This window comes from Plecotus auritus (genome assembly GCF_963455305.1).
Source record: "Plecotus auritus genome assembly, chromosome: 1".
Taxonomy (NCBI): domain Eukaryota; kingdom Metazoa; phylum Chordata; class Mammalia; order Chiroptera; family Vespertilionidae; genus Plecotus; species Plecotus auritus.
In genome coordinates this window covers 214,088,745-214,104,855 of record NC_137770.1, presented here as the reverse complement: position 1 = coordinate 214,104,855, position 16,111 = coordinate 214,088,745, and the positions used below count along the sequence as shown (strand labels likewise).

The window sequence follows — 16,111 nt, the reverse complement described above, 5'->3', positions numbered from 1 at the left end:
CAAAGGGGTGCGAGAAGAAACAAAGCAAAGGGAAGTAGTCCTGGGCTTAGTAAAAGGCAATTTTCATATCAGAATGTAGAAAACCATATCAACTTTTTCCTCATGCACAGGTGCTGGGAGACAGAAAAAAGAAAGCTGCCTTCGGAACTCCTTTACAAATCAGGGTAGGACTGCAGTGCACGTGTTTTAAATAAGCCCAGAAGTCTCATTATGCAAATAAAACCCTGAAAATCAGACTTGGGAGGGGTTTCTGAAGACGTGCTGTCCAGTCTAATTCAGGGCACATCCCCCTGGCACACTGCATCTTAGCCCCAGAGGCATAAGTGTGTTTTCATATATGCACAGAACTCCTCCTTCCTGAATCTTTCCTGAGCCATTTAATTCACATTAATAAAAGAGTACATGGGGATAATTTAAATACAGATGTCTTTGTAAAATTGGTCTCTCTTTCTGGAGATTAACAAACTGTGGCATTCCAGCTATTTGCAGCTGCAGGGCTTACAATTCTGAAAGGAAGAGCTACGGCAGCAATGTGGGCTACAGATGGGTGGAAACACACCTACCCGGGCCCTCTTCAAGGAGCACTTCTCTTTCTATTAGCCTCGGGGCTACGGTTTAATGTGGAAGTGGCACGCAGCAGCTTTATGAAATGTCTTCCTTCCACCCCCTCCCCAAGGTGACCTTGAAGCGCCCCCATCCCCCATATACAGGGGATGTTGGCCATATATAGTACCTGATTCCTGCTGTGTTGTCATAATGGAATTTGGGGTCACACGCTTCCTCTTCCTCCATACAGGAAACAGGTGAGGTGGGTAGAGAGAGTCCAGAATCCTCTTCCATGCTCAAAGTCTCTGATATCGGAAGGACAATGTAGTCTTTGCCATCCTGAAACAATAAACACAGAGTGCTATTGTTATGGCTGCAGTCCTCCAAGGGCCTTTTCATGAGAAAACAAAGGCCGAGGGAGCTTCTTGGTTATGGGGTATGTTGCCTTCATGTCGGAAATGTAAACCTTTAAGACAACATTAAAAATTTCTTGTCAAAACAAAAGGGCACTTGAAAGGGACGTGTGCCTGAAAGTATATGCAAGGAGCTCATGAATAAGCAGATGGGTAAGGGGACACAGAGCGCTGTGGCCACAATGAAGACCAAGCAGGCTGTGGGCACAGATGCAGCAACAGAACACGCAGGGCCTCGCAGAGCTGAGAAATCATTTGTTCGCAAAGCCCTACCCACACAGGCCAGGACCTTTAAAGGGCATGTCATCCAATTTTAGCCTCTACATTCCAAGGCAATGGAAAAACTGATCACGGTCTAGAAAAGCAATAAATGTGCGGGAAAACAGGTCTTCTAAAAACAAAGGTCGCCCAATTTAACATTATTTCATCAAAAGAAAGAAATAAAGGGCAAGATGATACCTTTAAATGGTTGGAAGGGTTATGATAAAAACAGATTTGATCCATCGTCCCCCCCAGCTGTTCAAAAGAAAAGCAGGAGGAAATTGGCTTCCATTCCCTGTAGTAAGAGGTGTTGACTGGAGATTAACTTTCTAGTGGTAAAGGCTACAAGTCTAAAATCCTCCTATGGAAGTTATGGGGGCCTCGGATTTTTACTGGGGAAAAATAAAGCCATGTGTTTTTGCCTGCAGAATATATTAAAAATTCCTTGAAATTTCATCCATTGTTGATATTCTTTACATCAACTTTACAAATTTGTTGTTGTTACTTTAGAAGAGCATCTGAAGGATTAAAAAGATGCACTGGTAGGAATAAGAGTGGTTTGCTCCCAGGATATGAATTAGGACTAGAAGCCAAAAAGAATATAGCTTCTTATTCAGTGGCTGAGAATATAGCATGGTGGCCATGATAAGGTCTAGGCCAGTGGTCGGCAAATTCATTAGTCAACGGAGCCAAATATCAACAGAACAACAATTGAAATTTCTTTTGAGAGCCAAATTTTTTAAACTTAAACTTCTTCTAATGCCACTTCTTCAAAATAGACTCACTCAGGCCGTGGTATTTTGTGGAAGAGCCACACTCAAGGGGCCAAAGAGCCGCATGTGGCTCGCGAGCCGTGGTTTGCCGACCACTGGTCTAGGCAGTAGAGAAGTCCTGGACACCAAAGTATTCTTTACAGAAGTTCATTGGATGGAGGTCACAAACCTGCTGAGCATTAGCCTGTAACAGATTTCCCAAATGTTCCACCAGCTCTGAAAACGTGGGCCTCTGATTGGGCTCCCCATGCCAGCAGTCAAGCATGGTCTGGTACCTAGAGAAGCAAAACACTGATGTCATTAACTGCCTCTTTCCTCCTGATCTGATGCTGAAAATAAGCACTTGAATAAGTAAACAGTTACAAAAAGTCTACCAGGAGCCAAGATGCTCAATAGGGATACATAAGACACTTGGTGCTCCCCTATACTTGGAGCATCGCATGTGTACAGAAAGGAAAATTACAGATCAAGATATAATTTTTTTTTAAAAAAACTAATAGAATGGTATAGACATCATGCTGTCATTTCAAGAAGAAGGGAGAGCTTTGTGCTTGAGATTTTCACGGAAGGACTACAAGAAAGAAGTAGGACACAAACTGGGCCAGGAAGGAGGTGCAGATAATGGCATGTCTTCTAGGCAGGGAGAATTTGTGAGCAAAGAAAGAGAATCAGAGGATACTTTTAAAGTCTTACATTTCTGGTGTGGTATAATCAGGGGCCCTCATTCTAGTGCCTTCTTTCAATCGCCTACAAAATTCCTCATCAATCTTTACTCCAGGATATGGAGAAGCACCTGGAATAAAACAGGAATGGGATGTTTGTTATTTGATTTTCTCAGATAGAAAGCCCCGAACCTGCTTCTTGAACATACTGATCACCTATTATATTTTTCCTTTTTTTTTTTTAAGAGATTTTACAACACAAAGCTTGCGAGTCAGTTTCACCCAATAAAGGTTGAATACAAGACAGGGAAAGGTGATTGCAGGCCACTGATTTATCATTTTATTTGGAGTCTGGATGGAAGGACCAAGAGAAGTGACTTACCTAAGGAAAATATTTCCCAGAGCAAGACACCAAAAGACCACACGTCACTCTGAATTGTGTACACTCTGTCAAAAATTGTTTCTGGGGCCATCCATTTCAAAGGGAGGCGTGCCTAAGAAGGTAGAAGACAAGGAATCAGATGCCAACTTAGCAAGTGTCTAAAAGGAAAACACTTCCTTTACTCCTGAACACAGGTCCTGAAGTTGGCAAAGAGGAGTTTGAATTCTGCAAATTAAGAGGTCACTGGGTTCATCTTTGAAACTTACATCTCCTTTTCTGACATAATCAGGGTCTTTGTAAATATCCCGGGCCAAGCCAAAGTCACAGATTTTAACCACGTTCTTCTCCGACAAGAGGATATTCCGTGCCGCCAGGTCCCTGTGGATACACTGCAAAAAGAATCGTGTGTGCTTTAGGTCTCAGCACAGCTGATCTTTTCTACATCTGTTGTGACCTCATGCTTTAAAAAAAACAAAACAAAAAAAAACAAAAAACAACCCACATCAGAAAACCAACTGATTAACAAGCACTGGGTTAATATCTTTTATCAACACTTCAGGGAAAAAGTCTGAGGTTCGTTGAGACGCACATCTGCTTATTCCATAAACAGCCCCAGACTTTGGAGTTAAATAATTAAGTTATAGTATGATGAGGGAAACATAAATAGACTTCTCTTGGACACAATTAAGAATGTGTTTCTGGTCACATCCACACATCCCTTTTGCCCGGCTCCATATACGGTGGAAACATGTTATTCTAAGGGACGCCCAGAATGCGGTTTCTTTTGAATGAATGCACGGAAACCAGAAACAAGGGGCTCTCACTGGTTTGGTGCCTTTGTTGGTTTCCCCATTCCATATGTAACTGAAGCTGGACTGGCGCTGATAAACAGTTCCCAGTGGGGCTCATCCTGTTTTCAAAGTGTAGGGTTATCATAAAGGTCTACAAAAGCAGCGTCAGCTTCTCACTAGCCAGGTTGATTCTCTGGTGCACTGAAAAGGCAAACCAACCCTCCTCGGCTTTCCTTCTATTCTTTTTCTCTCCCGTTTCTCCCGTCTCTGTATCCCCCAACTTCATCTAACTTCCTCTACTGAGAAGCTTTAGCTCCACCTGGTCGATTTGTGAGAGAATCAGAGTCAAGGGGAAGATTTTTTAAATGAATACAAGGCTTAGATGCGGATTCTTAGGCCAGTGCAGAAGTGTTACTGGCCACCCTGCACCTCACACTTAACGTCAGTGTAGTACTTCCCTCTGAATAAGGCATATTTAAAAGCACATCATCTAGCATGACTGAGCAACAGGAGATTCCAAAAAACAGACAGCCCTCCCTACTTTCTTTCCAACCTAAGAGCTTCCTTTCTTAGCCCAACAACCAAGTGATATCCAATAAATCACTCGGTAGATGCAAGGGAAGCTAAGGGATCTCCCTCCTCCCCATTCCCTGCCCAGTCCCTGAAAGGAACCCTGACTAAATGGCAGGCTCTGGCCTTAAAAAAGTAATTTAAAAAAATCAGAAGGGCAAAGGGCCTTCGTCTTTGGGAAAATTCACGAAGACAAGAGGAGAAACAGTCCAGAGATGGGAGACGCTGACGACGCCTTGCCACGCTAGCAGTCAGCAGCTGTGCGGCGCAGCAGGTGGCCTAGGACCAAACCAGAGAGGGTCGGACCTGCATTGCCACCATGTGCCCACCATCCAGATATCATTGCTGACATGTACACATAAGGAACTGTTGGACATTGAAACAGGGACTCAGAACTGTTGGACATTGAAATTGGGACTCAAACATTTTTTGTTATTATATGTTTATTTCTAGTCTGCAGAGGCAAGATTTTTTAAAGGAAAGAAATGGGGGAAAAAACAGATACAGAGGCAAAGAAGCATTGAACGGACTGTCAAACTACAGCAGGAAGGCAGGGGAGGTTGGGGGGGGGGCGCTGTAAGAGATCAACCGAAGGACTTGTACGCATGCATATAAGCATAACCAATGGATACAAGACACTGAGGGGGGGGGGGGGCAGGTAAAGGCATGTACTGGGGGGTAGGGGAGGCCAGGGGGAAGGTCAATGGGGGAAAAAAAAAAAAGGAGACATATGTACTACTATTTGTAATACTTCAAACAATAATAATAAAAAAAGACCCCGCTTCTCTCCCTTCCCTGTGGGAGGGAAGACAAAAGCTCCCTGCAGATATATCTGAGATCCTGAAGCTCTGAAAGCTGTCATGACCTTTAAATTTCAGAAAAAAATAAGTGGATTAGGAAGCTTACTCTAATTCAGAAAAAACAAAAAGCAAATAAACAAACCAAAAAACCCAAAACTTAGTCTTTCTTCTCCCAGGAGGCTGCTGCAGCAAATGCATTTTGCCAACCAACAATTTTTCTTGACACTTAATTTGAACTTTTTTTTTGTTTAAAGTCAAACAAGCCATTGTACCTTTTTTCCAGAGAGGTGACTTCAGCCAACCTTGCTCCCTCCCTGGTGTTTACAACTTTTGGAATATTTGTAACTTGTCACGTCCCCACCTCTGCCTTTGTTTGGCCTACTTTTCTAATTTTAGCTCTTTTAATCTCTCTCATCTGAAGTCTGTCCTTCCTGGTTTCTAATTATACTACTAACAAATACTTTTTTGATGGATGGTGATGAATGTAAAATAAATTAAAAATAAACATATCTTCAAGGCTCAGTCCCTCATCTCTTCCAGGTCATTGCTCAAATGTCATATACTTATAAAGCCTTCCTTGGCCACTTGTTTAAAATTGATGTACACAAACATAAGAGCATGTGCACACAAATATGCCACTCCAACACACTCCATAACCTTCCCACTTATTCTTCCCCATAGCACTTACTCCCATCTGACTTACTATGTATTTTACTTGTTGATATTTACTGTTTGCTCCACCCGTGAGAATGCAAACTCCATGAAGCTAGGAAGTTTTGCCTACTTGTTCAGACAGTATCCTTAGTGCTTAAAAGACTGCTTGGACTTCGGAGATGCTCAATAATCAGAGGCTCAAAAATCACATAAATTAATTTCATAAAATCTCTATATCCCCTTAAAAAGCAAAAAAAAAAGGGGGGGCGGGGGAGGCCTCCCCAATAGAGTCTCTTAATAGTCCCAGGAGTAGTGAATGAATTACAGTCCCAGACAAACACCAATGCCTGACACTGGAGGTCTTATTTCCAAATCCATGAACTGAAGAGGCACTCTGTTTCCCCCTGAGCTGTCCTACCTTCCGAGATGCCAAAAACTCCATGCCCTTGGCCACTTGGAAGCTGTAACAGATGAGGTGCTCCAAGGTCAGGAAGTTCTTGTACAGATCTTCAGAAACTGTCAGAAGGTGCAGGAGACAGCGATCAGTGTTTCCACCAGAAGCTATTTGTTTGTAAGTTTGTTAGAGTAATCTTCATTTTATAACTTGGGAGTTAAATTTCAGGAAATACAAGAAGAAAGAAAAATGCCTCTTTCTTCTGTAAATTTGCTGAATACCAGTATGATTAGCCTTCATCATACCTCTTAGCAAAAATAGTTTTTCCATTTCAGCCAAATTGAACCAGCAAATCCAGGAGACAGAATAGAGGTGAAATTGGCATAGATAACAGGGTGAAAGAGGACTTTTTCAAATGTACTGTTCTAAACTGTTGTTTTTTTCATGTACCCAGAGGGGTAAACAATAGTTTCATATCAAGAACTCTAAAAATAAAACAACAATATTCAGGGTCACTGAATCTTTTCTCTCCAGGCTTTGTCCTAGGATAAAGAACAAAGGTCAAATTATAATCTACAACGGATAACTAAAAATACCAGAAATATATTGACTTCTCTCACTTTCAATATGAGAAAGTGCTGTAAACACAATAAACCTGGCATAAAAGGATGCTTTCTTCCTTCAAGGATATGAATGAAAGATAATAGGAACGTGAAGAGAAAGGACAAATTTACGTAAATTGGTGGTATTTACATCCATGCAACTGGTACAAATAAACACTAAGACATTAATGGGTGTTTCAACATCTCTTAACTTTCATCAGATAAGATAAGACATGGCTACTTTCCTGGAGACAATTACCAAAATAAATGAAAAGTCAACTGTAATAACCTTGTAAGTATTAAAAGGGCTTCAAACCATTTTCTCAATGACTTTTTACACTTAGTCCCAGAGAGCTGTCTGTGAATAATTAGTGAAAATCCTTCATTTTCCAAATGAAGAAATGGAGGGAAAATCCTACACTCTTTCTACTCCAACTTACTACCTCAATCCTTTGGGTTTCCATCTCACTGGCTACCATGTTGTGAGAGAGAAGGATAGGACAGAGATGGCTCCACTCAGGGGGGGTCCGGTTACGTGAGGTCTAGACAACCTTCCCATACTCTTCTAGACCACCTTCCAGCCTCACACTGCCTGCTAGGCTTCTGAGGGAAAGTTGGATTTCAGTACTACCTATGGTCTCAGGTCAAGGGAAATAGTGAGTGTCTCCCACTATTTCATGACTAGATTATTTAGAGCTCATGCCTCAAGAGGAGGCAGATGTCAGGAAGCCCTATCTCTACATCCATGGAACTCCCGCTGCTCCTTCTGAGGGAAGAAGATATATGGTGTATCCTGGAGTCAGCAGAAGTCCTGGAAGTGCAGCTGGGAACACAGCACCACTCAGAAAGAGCCCTACGATATCCTAGGAAGCATAACTGGATAAAGAAAGGTGTATTTACCAAGACTCCTCTGAGGAAGTCTGGATGAAAGGAAGACGATAAGTCAGGTAGGGTGGCGTAGAAACAACAGATGGCCCTTACACTGCCTTGGAGAAAGTTGGGTATAACTAGCTGAACTTCTGCTGTGCTGGTGAAGTAATCAGTATGGGGCTTAACTGCTTTGGGCAACAGGGAGGCTCATCAGCCACCAGAGAGCCTCCTTTGCCCTTCTAGAACATAGCTCTGAGTCTCTCCTGCCAATATTTTAAGGGCATTGGTTTGACAGTTGCCCACTGCTTAGTTCTCCTGGGGATTGAGATTTCTCAGGCTAGCCAGGCTTTGTCTTACAGCCTAGCCTGCTGCTTATTTAGACTTCCACACTTCACCTTTGGGAGACTAACTGAAGCCAGTGTAGAAATTCAAATATTAGGTAGTATTGGACTTTTCCCTTGGCAAAATTTCTCGTTACACCCTGTCACCTTGTCTATTCTTACAAGAGCATGAGTGAAGTGTGGAGAAAGCAATGGCTGGTACCTTCCTCCTCCTCCACATCACTGAGGGATTTCTCCTCAACAAATCCAGAGCTGGCTGAGCTCTGGCTGCTGGTGATACTGTCCAAGCGGCGTTTAGGATCCATGGTTATTTCCCCAACGTATTCTTTTCCTGGACGGTATCGTGTCCCTTTGGTCTGTAAAAAAAAAACACACACACATGAACAAACTCCTTGACTACAAAAGGGATCTCTAAAATGTAGTAAGCTTTGGAAACAGTTGTAACTATTAAAAAGCAGACCAGAATGACATCAATGTCAAGATTATGAAGTCTCCAGGCTAAAATTTTAGACAAGTGTTCTATATAATAGATTTTCTTCCACAAAGTCTAGCTCCTTCTTTTTAGCTCACAGAGCTAAATGACTTATTTCAAGTTTCACTCAGACACACTTCTAATATTAGAGTGCTCTTTACAGAGGATTTCCACTCACCAGGGTCAAATAAGGGAGAGAGAGAGAGACTAATCCAGAGCTGTCCCTATCTGTAATTACGCCCACCTTCTCCCCTCCTCAGGCCCCATCTATAATGGGTCAGTAGATTAAAGTCACAAAAATAAAACATGAGAGGATTACAGCCCCCAGAAGGTAAAAGAGGAGGTTACAACACCCAGGAGGTAATTCAAGAAGATTCCTCAACAAGTTTTTCACAGAATTTTAACCAAAAAAATTGAATCTGTACCACTCTGAATTTTCCTCCATTTTACAATGTAGCCAGCGTTGAGTTAGGAAATGACATACCTTGTAGGGGACAAATTCATTTCTCTTGCTCCTTAAGTAAGTTGATAGGTTCCCAAACTTGCAGAATTCCACAATCACCATGAGTGGGCCTGTGGACAGCACAGAATGTCAAGAAAGGAAAAGGTTTTTCACTCATGTTACTCACTAAGTGTTTAACATATTTTTTGAATCAGAAAATATCATAGAAATGCTACAACCTTTCACTGGGGATCGGATCATAGGAATCAGCTGGTCATAATGCCCTTATATTGCAGCTTTGCTTTTTCCAAAAGGCAATTCCACAAGATTGACAAAAATAAAAAATAAAAACCCACCCACTTGCTTTTCTATACAATCACCTAAGATGACTCCATTTTAGGGGAAACTACTGTTAAGGTCCTTTGTTTTTAATTTTTGAGGAAGTTTCTTTTTCTCATCTGAACACCTATTGCACAAGTAGCAAACTGTATTATAGTTATGTGACATTTTTTAATTTGCTGGAAGATCCAGAATTATTTATAGTGTCCACTTAACCTCCATGAAATATACTTATATGTATCTGAAAATCTGGCAAAGTATCCTAAGTTAAGGAGATCAAGGCCATGAGAGTTGAGTGGTTTCCCTCAAAGACCAGCAGAGGTGCATTTGCCCAAATTGGGCAAACCAGAACCATCCACAGATACTCACCTCCTGGCTTGGTACAGGCGCCTAGAAGATTGACCACATTGAGATGATGGCCAATATGAATGAGGATCTTGAGTTCAGACATGAGGGCTCGGTGTTCACTGTGTGTTGCTCCTTCTACAAACACAGGGGGAAGAGGGAAATCAGAAGTGTGGGCATTACCTTGGGAAGATTGATGAAGCTCTGCAACTTTCCCTCCAGCGATGATACAACTGTAGCCCTATTTGCAAACTAGTGCATTCCCCTGGAAGTCAAGTATAAATTATATTTTCTAATTCCAAATCAAATTCTTCCTTTAAGTGCACTCAGAATGTTTGATATTTAAAGGAACCCATTGTGAACTCTTTTGCAAAGTGGAGAATACATCTGCAAATGGAATTGTGCCCAGATTTTCTTGTTTTGTAAAATTGGATTTTCATATACCAGGTTTACTATGCTTCTTGGGACCTGATTATTTCGTGCTTCCTCGTAAGGAAGCAATACCATGGATTAAATATCCTCATGTGTTTGGGGCTATGCTGAAGTTCCCGCCAATCTGTGCTGAGCAGGAAACTTAACAAGGGCCAGCTGGCAAGGCCAGTTGGCACACGAGGCTGATGAGGCTAAGACTGTAAGTTTGATCCAGCACCAACCAGTACACTTCCCTGTAATTCAGAGACATGGTCCACACCTCAGGTCCTGATAAGCCACCTCAAAATTACATATCCCTTTGGCCACAAGAGAGAACAGGCAAAAGGAGAGAGATGGCTTGGAAATGCCATCAAGACCTATTGACAGAGGGTAGGTAGCATCATCTCCATCAATAAAAGCACATCACAACTGGATTTTGTATGCATCACCTCCCCAAATTAAAATGGCAAGACCAGACTTCCATTACTATTAGGATTAATAATTGTTCACAAAGCTTTTAATTTTTTAAATATCACCCATAATCCTTTTATCCTAGCACACCATCCTTATTTTTTATACTATCTTTTATATGTGGAATATTTAACATATTCCAATTCTAGGGAGCTTGCTGTTTTTGTACTCTACTATTTTTATTTATTATATCAAATTTATTTACATGTTCTGATGGTCTATAATTATCTTACTAATGCACCATCATAAAGTAAGAAACAATTTTTATGTAACCAAGGTGTTTTTTCCCCCATAGCCAGGCCACTCACTCAGTACAGTTGTGCAAGCTGTGTTTTGCACAAGGACTCCCAGGCAAGGTAGGGAGGGGGGTTGCTGAAACTCATCCCTAACTTTGCCTCCCTGGCCATGTACCCTGGCATGAAGCTATAAAAGAGGAACTTTATTTCCAATTTTCACAAAGGTAAATAAGTTGACTGCATGCTTGGCTAGTGGGTCCACCTAACCACAGAGCCGCTGATACAAGCCTTTCCATCATGTGTAAAGACCAGATGAAACAGATAGAGGGTTACATCACCATATAATTTTGCTTTTACCTTTCAACATTTTGACGGCCACTGTCTTGCAAGTTGCTGTCTTGTCGATTCCAAAGGCATCCGCTTCAATCACTTGGCCAAAGGCACCACGTCCAAGAGGCTTACCTACAGTCAACAGTGACAGCAACAACAAAATAGATCTGGGCTATTACACCACCAAAGGGATATGCAGAGATTCCAACTAGGCACAGTGACCATACATTCCAGTGTAGCATGAACAGTCTAGTTTACTCCTTGTCCTGGTTTAATTATTCAGTATTTACCCCCTTCACTCTCCAAATGTCCTGCTTTGGATGATTATGAAAGACCCTACTTCTAACTGACTAAAGGATAATTATTCAAATTCAAGCAATGAAATGAATATTTCTGAATTAGAATCCAACGTTTGCAAAGACTAGATTTGTCACCATCCTAAAGAAAGACGAGATGGCTTAATAAATCCAGTATTAAATTAATATAACTTGAAAGCATACCTAGTTTCAGCCGGTCTCTGGGGAATTCCCATTTGCTGGCATCATAAGGCAGGCGTTCACAGTGTTCATCCAAGGGGAGTTCATCTGGATCCATGACAATGGACAAGTAGCCTGTCTTCAGTTCCCCTCCATTGGCCTGGAAAGCATTACTCCTTTAAGTCACACACACTCTTGTTTGGCTGTCGTTTTGCGTGCTTATTATTGTTTTGATAGAAGCCCCATTCCTGATGTCTCATTTTTAAAGAAAACTCATGGAGTTTGAGAGTAGTCCTATTATAATCCTCTTTCCAATGTCCCCTCAACTCCCAAATAAGCTCAGAATTAAGTTATTAAATTTTAATTACACTAGACAGTCCAAGCCCTTTTCTCCTCTAGTGGTTTCTATCAATTAAAACCCAGTGGTTCAGCCAAAAGAAAGTGGGCAAGATGCTATTGTATTGAAATAAACTGTGCCCATTGAGCCAATAACAATGGGAAGAAGCAACTCAGAGAGCCCTAGTCAGCTTTCATTAATCACGAAAACCAACATGCATGGGATGGAAGAGAAATTATTTTGTTACCCGCTTAACAGTCCGTAGAACAATGACAAGAAGTAGCCAGAAGAACATGGCAATCACTGCAGTGCCTACTAGAATAATGACTTCCAAGTTGGTCTTTTCCTGGGCACCTGGAAAGACACAACTGAATGAGCATCAACAGCTGGAAACTCATACCTTTTGATATAAGATGACAAAGCTCAACTCTAAAGCAAGATCTCAAGCTTACCAACATGGAAAAATCCTGAATAAAAAGTCACACACCTCTAACTGGGATGGAGCTTATACTACTATTAATGGATACTTTAAAGTTTATAAAACTTTGCTCATGAAAACTTCCAGCAATAAAATTCTTAAGTAATTAAGGATAGAAATAGCAATGTCTTTAAAGACAACCATAGAAAGTGTTTGAAAGAAGAGAAGACTTTGATGGGGAAAAAAAAAAGACCATGTTCTATAGAGAAGAAAAATACTTCTAATGGGGGAAAGTAAATGTCTGGTTTTACTCTGATAATCTATATTTTGATCTGTATAGTTTTGAGAAAGACTAACAATGAACCAACAAAATAGAAACAAACTCATAGAGACCATTTTTATGTTTGCCAGATGGGAGGAGGTTGGTGAAAATGGTAAAAAGGGGGAAAAGATTAAGAGATACAAATTGTCAGTTATAAAAATAGTCACAGGATGTAAAGTATAGCCTAGGTAATATAGTCAATAATGTTGTAATAACTAGGAATGGTGTCACTTTATAAGTTATATCAATGTCTAATCACTGTGCTGTATATCTGAAACTAATACAATATTGTATGTAAACTGTAACTAAAAAATTATGTGTGTGTGTGTGTGTGTGTGTGTGTGTGTGTGTGTGTGTGTAAAGAAAACTCTCAGGAAAGGAAAGAGAAGAGAAAAAGCTGAAGGTCTACAAGGAAAGCTGCAGAAGCTCATCGCTCCAGAGGACAGCTCTCAGTGGGAGAAATTGAGCCCAGAGGATGCTTTCTGCTAAGAGTGATTAGCAAAAAGGTGATAAAGAAGCAATTATCACTTCGAGCCCCAGTAGATGAGGGCAGCTTGCATCAAACCGGCCACAAGCTGTGAGTGGCCCATGGCAGCCTTAAGAAGGCAGAAAGACAAGTAATTAATTAGTTAGCAAAATAGGAGTCAACAGTTGAGAGGCAAGCACCAAGGATGCTTGGAAGTAGATTGTGTTTCCCTGGTGGATATATTCAAGTAATTCTCTATTTATACTTAGAGATCTGAAAGCTCATGTATACATGGTAAAAAGTTCGAAGATTCAATTGTCAACATAAGTTTGTGTATTAATATTCCCATAATAACATTTGGGAACTTTGCAGGAAAATTAAACATTTATCTCTTTCTTTCTTAGTATTTTCCTTGGGTGAGAAGTAAATCTAGTCCCTGTGCCAATGTTACCTACTTAGCTATTGGTAACCAGACACAACCAACTAACCGAGGTGAGGCAGAGCAAAGGATAGACATGGATGTCTCCATTAGAATTTCCCCCAAACATGAAGCACTCAGGAAGTGACAAAACCACCGTGTCACTTGAAATCTCTATTTCATGCACTTGAAATCTTTACTTGCGAGTGCAGTTTATGAAATGGTAATAAGCCTAGATATTTTAAAACAAGTCACGGTTTTGAGATGCAATACTTGGCAACAGAGATTTGATAGATTAAAGGGACTACAATTTGGACTTTGAGAGACAAGTTAGGATGAGTTCATAAAAATCCATCAGTTCCTCCACCTGTCACCACCCTTTTTTCTTCCCCTTGCATACCATTCCTCCACCCGCATAATATGCTTTCATTGTCCCTCTGATGGGTTATTAACAAAAAAAGAGGAATACACTCCTAAAGATAAAATAGTCTGTCACAAATTACCTTTCCCATCTGAGAAAATGCCTGATTTCACATCATTCCTGCATACACAGACAAGTTTTCTTTCAAGTTCAGATAAGAACCCCAAATTTTTCATTTCAGAAAAGCAATGGTCTATTGTTCACAAATGAATCTTAATTGTTTTTAGTCCAATGAAAACCATGAACATATTTGTGATAGCATTTATTTTCATGACTCGGCAGTAATTCTAATGGTTTTCCCAATAAATATAGAAGTATAATTCCATAACAATTTCACTGAGCCATTCAAATAAAAAAAAAGAATCAGGGAAAGGTGGATATTCTGCCTGCCTGGCTAAGAATTTTTCCACCATGAGAACTGCAGGGACAGAAATGTGATGCAAACAAAATGAAAATAACAGTAATTATGTTGTCTGATTAAAATAATATATACTTATAATAGAAAATTTACAGAGTACAAAGAATATTTAAAAATCAACTATAATTTTCCCACTCAAAGTGTATAAGAAATAAACTAATTTTTTAAAACCATCTGATGTGTCTATGAAGTCCCACTGACCTTCTATTATGAAAAATGCCTCCACTTTTGCACATCCAAGAACATTGCATGCCTGGCAGGTGTAGAATCCTTCATCCTCCTTCCTCACCCTTCGTATTGTTAGGTTCCGGTTCCCATCTTTCAGTACAATCCCTAAGAGAGGAAGAAAATGATGGCTTTTATTTATGATGTGGCCTAGTGGAGCTTTTCAGGAAAAAAAAATTTAAATATAAATGGTGCCCTTTATCTTGGCTATTATCTAACTCCAAAGAGTCCATACAATCAACTGCTGACTCATCACACCTGGCTTCCAGGAGAATTCAAAAAGGCTCTGAATACTGTGATTCCGAGTCTATGAAATGAGCCAGACCAGGGACACTTAGATTGTTGTTTATTTCTACCTCAAACAAATAAAAAAATAATATGGATTTTGGACAACATCTCCAGGAAAATTCTGCAGCCAAGAAGAGATAGACATGTTCTATTCACCTGAGTCTTCCACGAGTGTCTCATTATCTTTAAACCAGGAAACCTGTGGAGGGGGATTCCCAGACACTGGGCAGGAAACTTCGATGGTTTCACCAATACTTGTCGTCTGATTCTCCAGGTTTGCTGTCATCATGGGTGCCATGCGCTCTTTGCACACAGAAAGAAAATAGAACATTTAGGTATAACTTTTGAAATGGTTTGAGTATCAGTAAACTGTTATCCCATTTAAACTTAGTAAACAGTACACTGTTGATTTACTAAGCTGAAAACACACAGAGCGTGATACCAGTACCGCTGGTCACTGAGTAAAGTGAAATGAATCAATAAATCAGGACAGTTCAGGCAGGTTACTGCATCTCTTTGAACATTCATATTAGTGATTCAAGCTGGTAATCACTTCACAGGATAAAGGTTGTTGCCTTTATGGATTTTTCCTCTAATCAGACATGGCTTCCCTCCCAGAAAAGTTCTAGCTGGTGACACCCTAAAATTCTGCCATGCTTCTCTTGGAAATTGCAAAGCTTCAGAATAATTCAACAAACAAAGACTGCCTTGTATTTATTTGGTACAAACCCTTCATACTATTTCTGTTGTTTACTCTCAGTCCTATGATGGGCAGGACAGGAGTATTAGCTGTATTTTACAGCAGAAATAACTGTGATTCAGGGGGTTAAACAACTTGCCCAAGTCTTTATAACTAAGTAAAAAGGTGAACTAATAGAATCTGGTGCACCTAAAAGTCTGGTCCAATGCTATTTCCACTAAAACACAAACAAAACACCAATACCCTAAGGAAAGTTGAAGACTTATAGAAAAGTAAGCCCATGGGTATTTGTTTGCATGTACAGAAAAACTTTAGATTTACCCTTTTCCTATAAATCACCAAAGTGCTATGGAAATATCTTATTCAAACCAATTAAATATCGGAAGGAATCTTGCTAGAAGAATCTATTTCAAGACTTAGAAAAATGAGATTACCTTAATAGTGAACTACACTGGGGTTTAAGCCAATTTCCTGATCTCTAGTCCATTTCTAAGAATACGTTTTGGGAAACAACGTG

The 16,111-nt window shown here is 40.4% G+C and overlaps 1 protein-coding gene across 2 annotated transcripts in view; it reads right to left on the bottom strand.

The window, feature by feature from the left end:
* Positions 1-16,111, bottom strand: part of KDR (kinase insert domain receptor) — a 45,852-nt gene that overhangs the window by 8,375 nt on the left and 21,366 nt on the right. For both annotated transcript variants that reach the window (XM_080682522.1, XM_080682521.1), the window contains exons 14-27: positions 15,051-15,197; positions 14,583-14,714; positions 12,166-12,272; positions 11,606-11,741; positions 11,133-11,237; positions 9,682-9,795; positions 9,016-9,104; positions 8,262-8,415; positions 6,271-6,368; positions 3,304-3,426; positions 3,038-3,149; positions 2,687-2,786; positions 2,163-2,268; positions 734-885 (exon numbers count right to left, since the gene is read on the bottom strand). In XM_080682522.1, the coding sequence (XP_080538648.1) occupies positions 734-885; positions 2,163-2,268; positions 2,687-2,786; positions 3,038-3,149; positions 3,304-3,426; positions 6,271-6,368; positions 8,262-8,415; positions 9,016-9,104; positions 9,682-9,795; positions 11,133-11,237; positions 11,606-11,741; positions 12,166-12,272; positions 14,583-14,714; positions 15,051-15,197 (1,675 nt within the window). The remainder of the gene's footprint in view (positions 1-733; positions 886-2,162; positions 2,269-2,686; positions 2,787-3,037; positions 3,150-3,303; positions 3,427-6,270; positions 6,369-8,261; positions 8,416-9,015; positions 9,105-9,681; positions 9,796-11,132; positions 11,238-11,605; positions 11,742-12,165; positions 12,273-14,582; positions 14,715-15,050; positions 15,198-16,111) is intronic.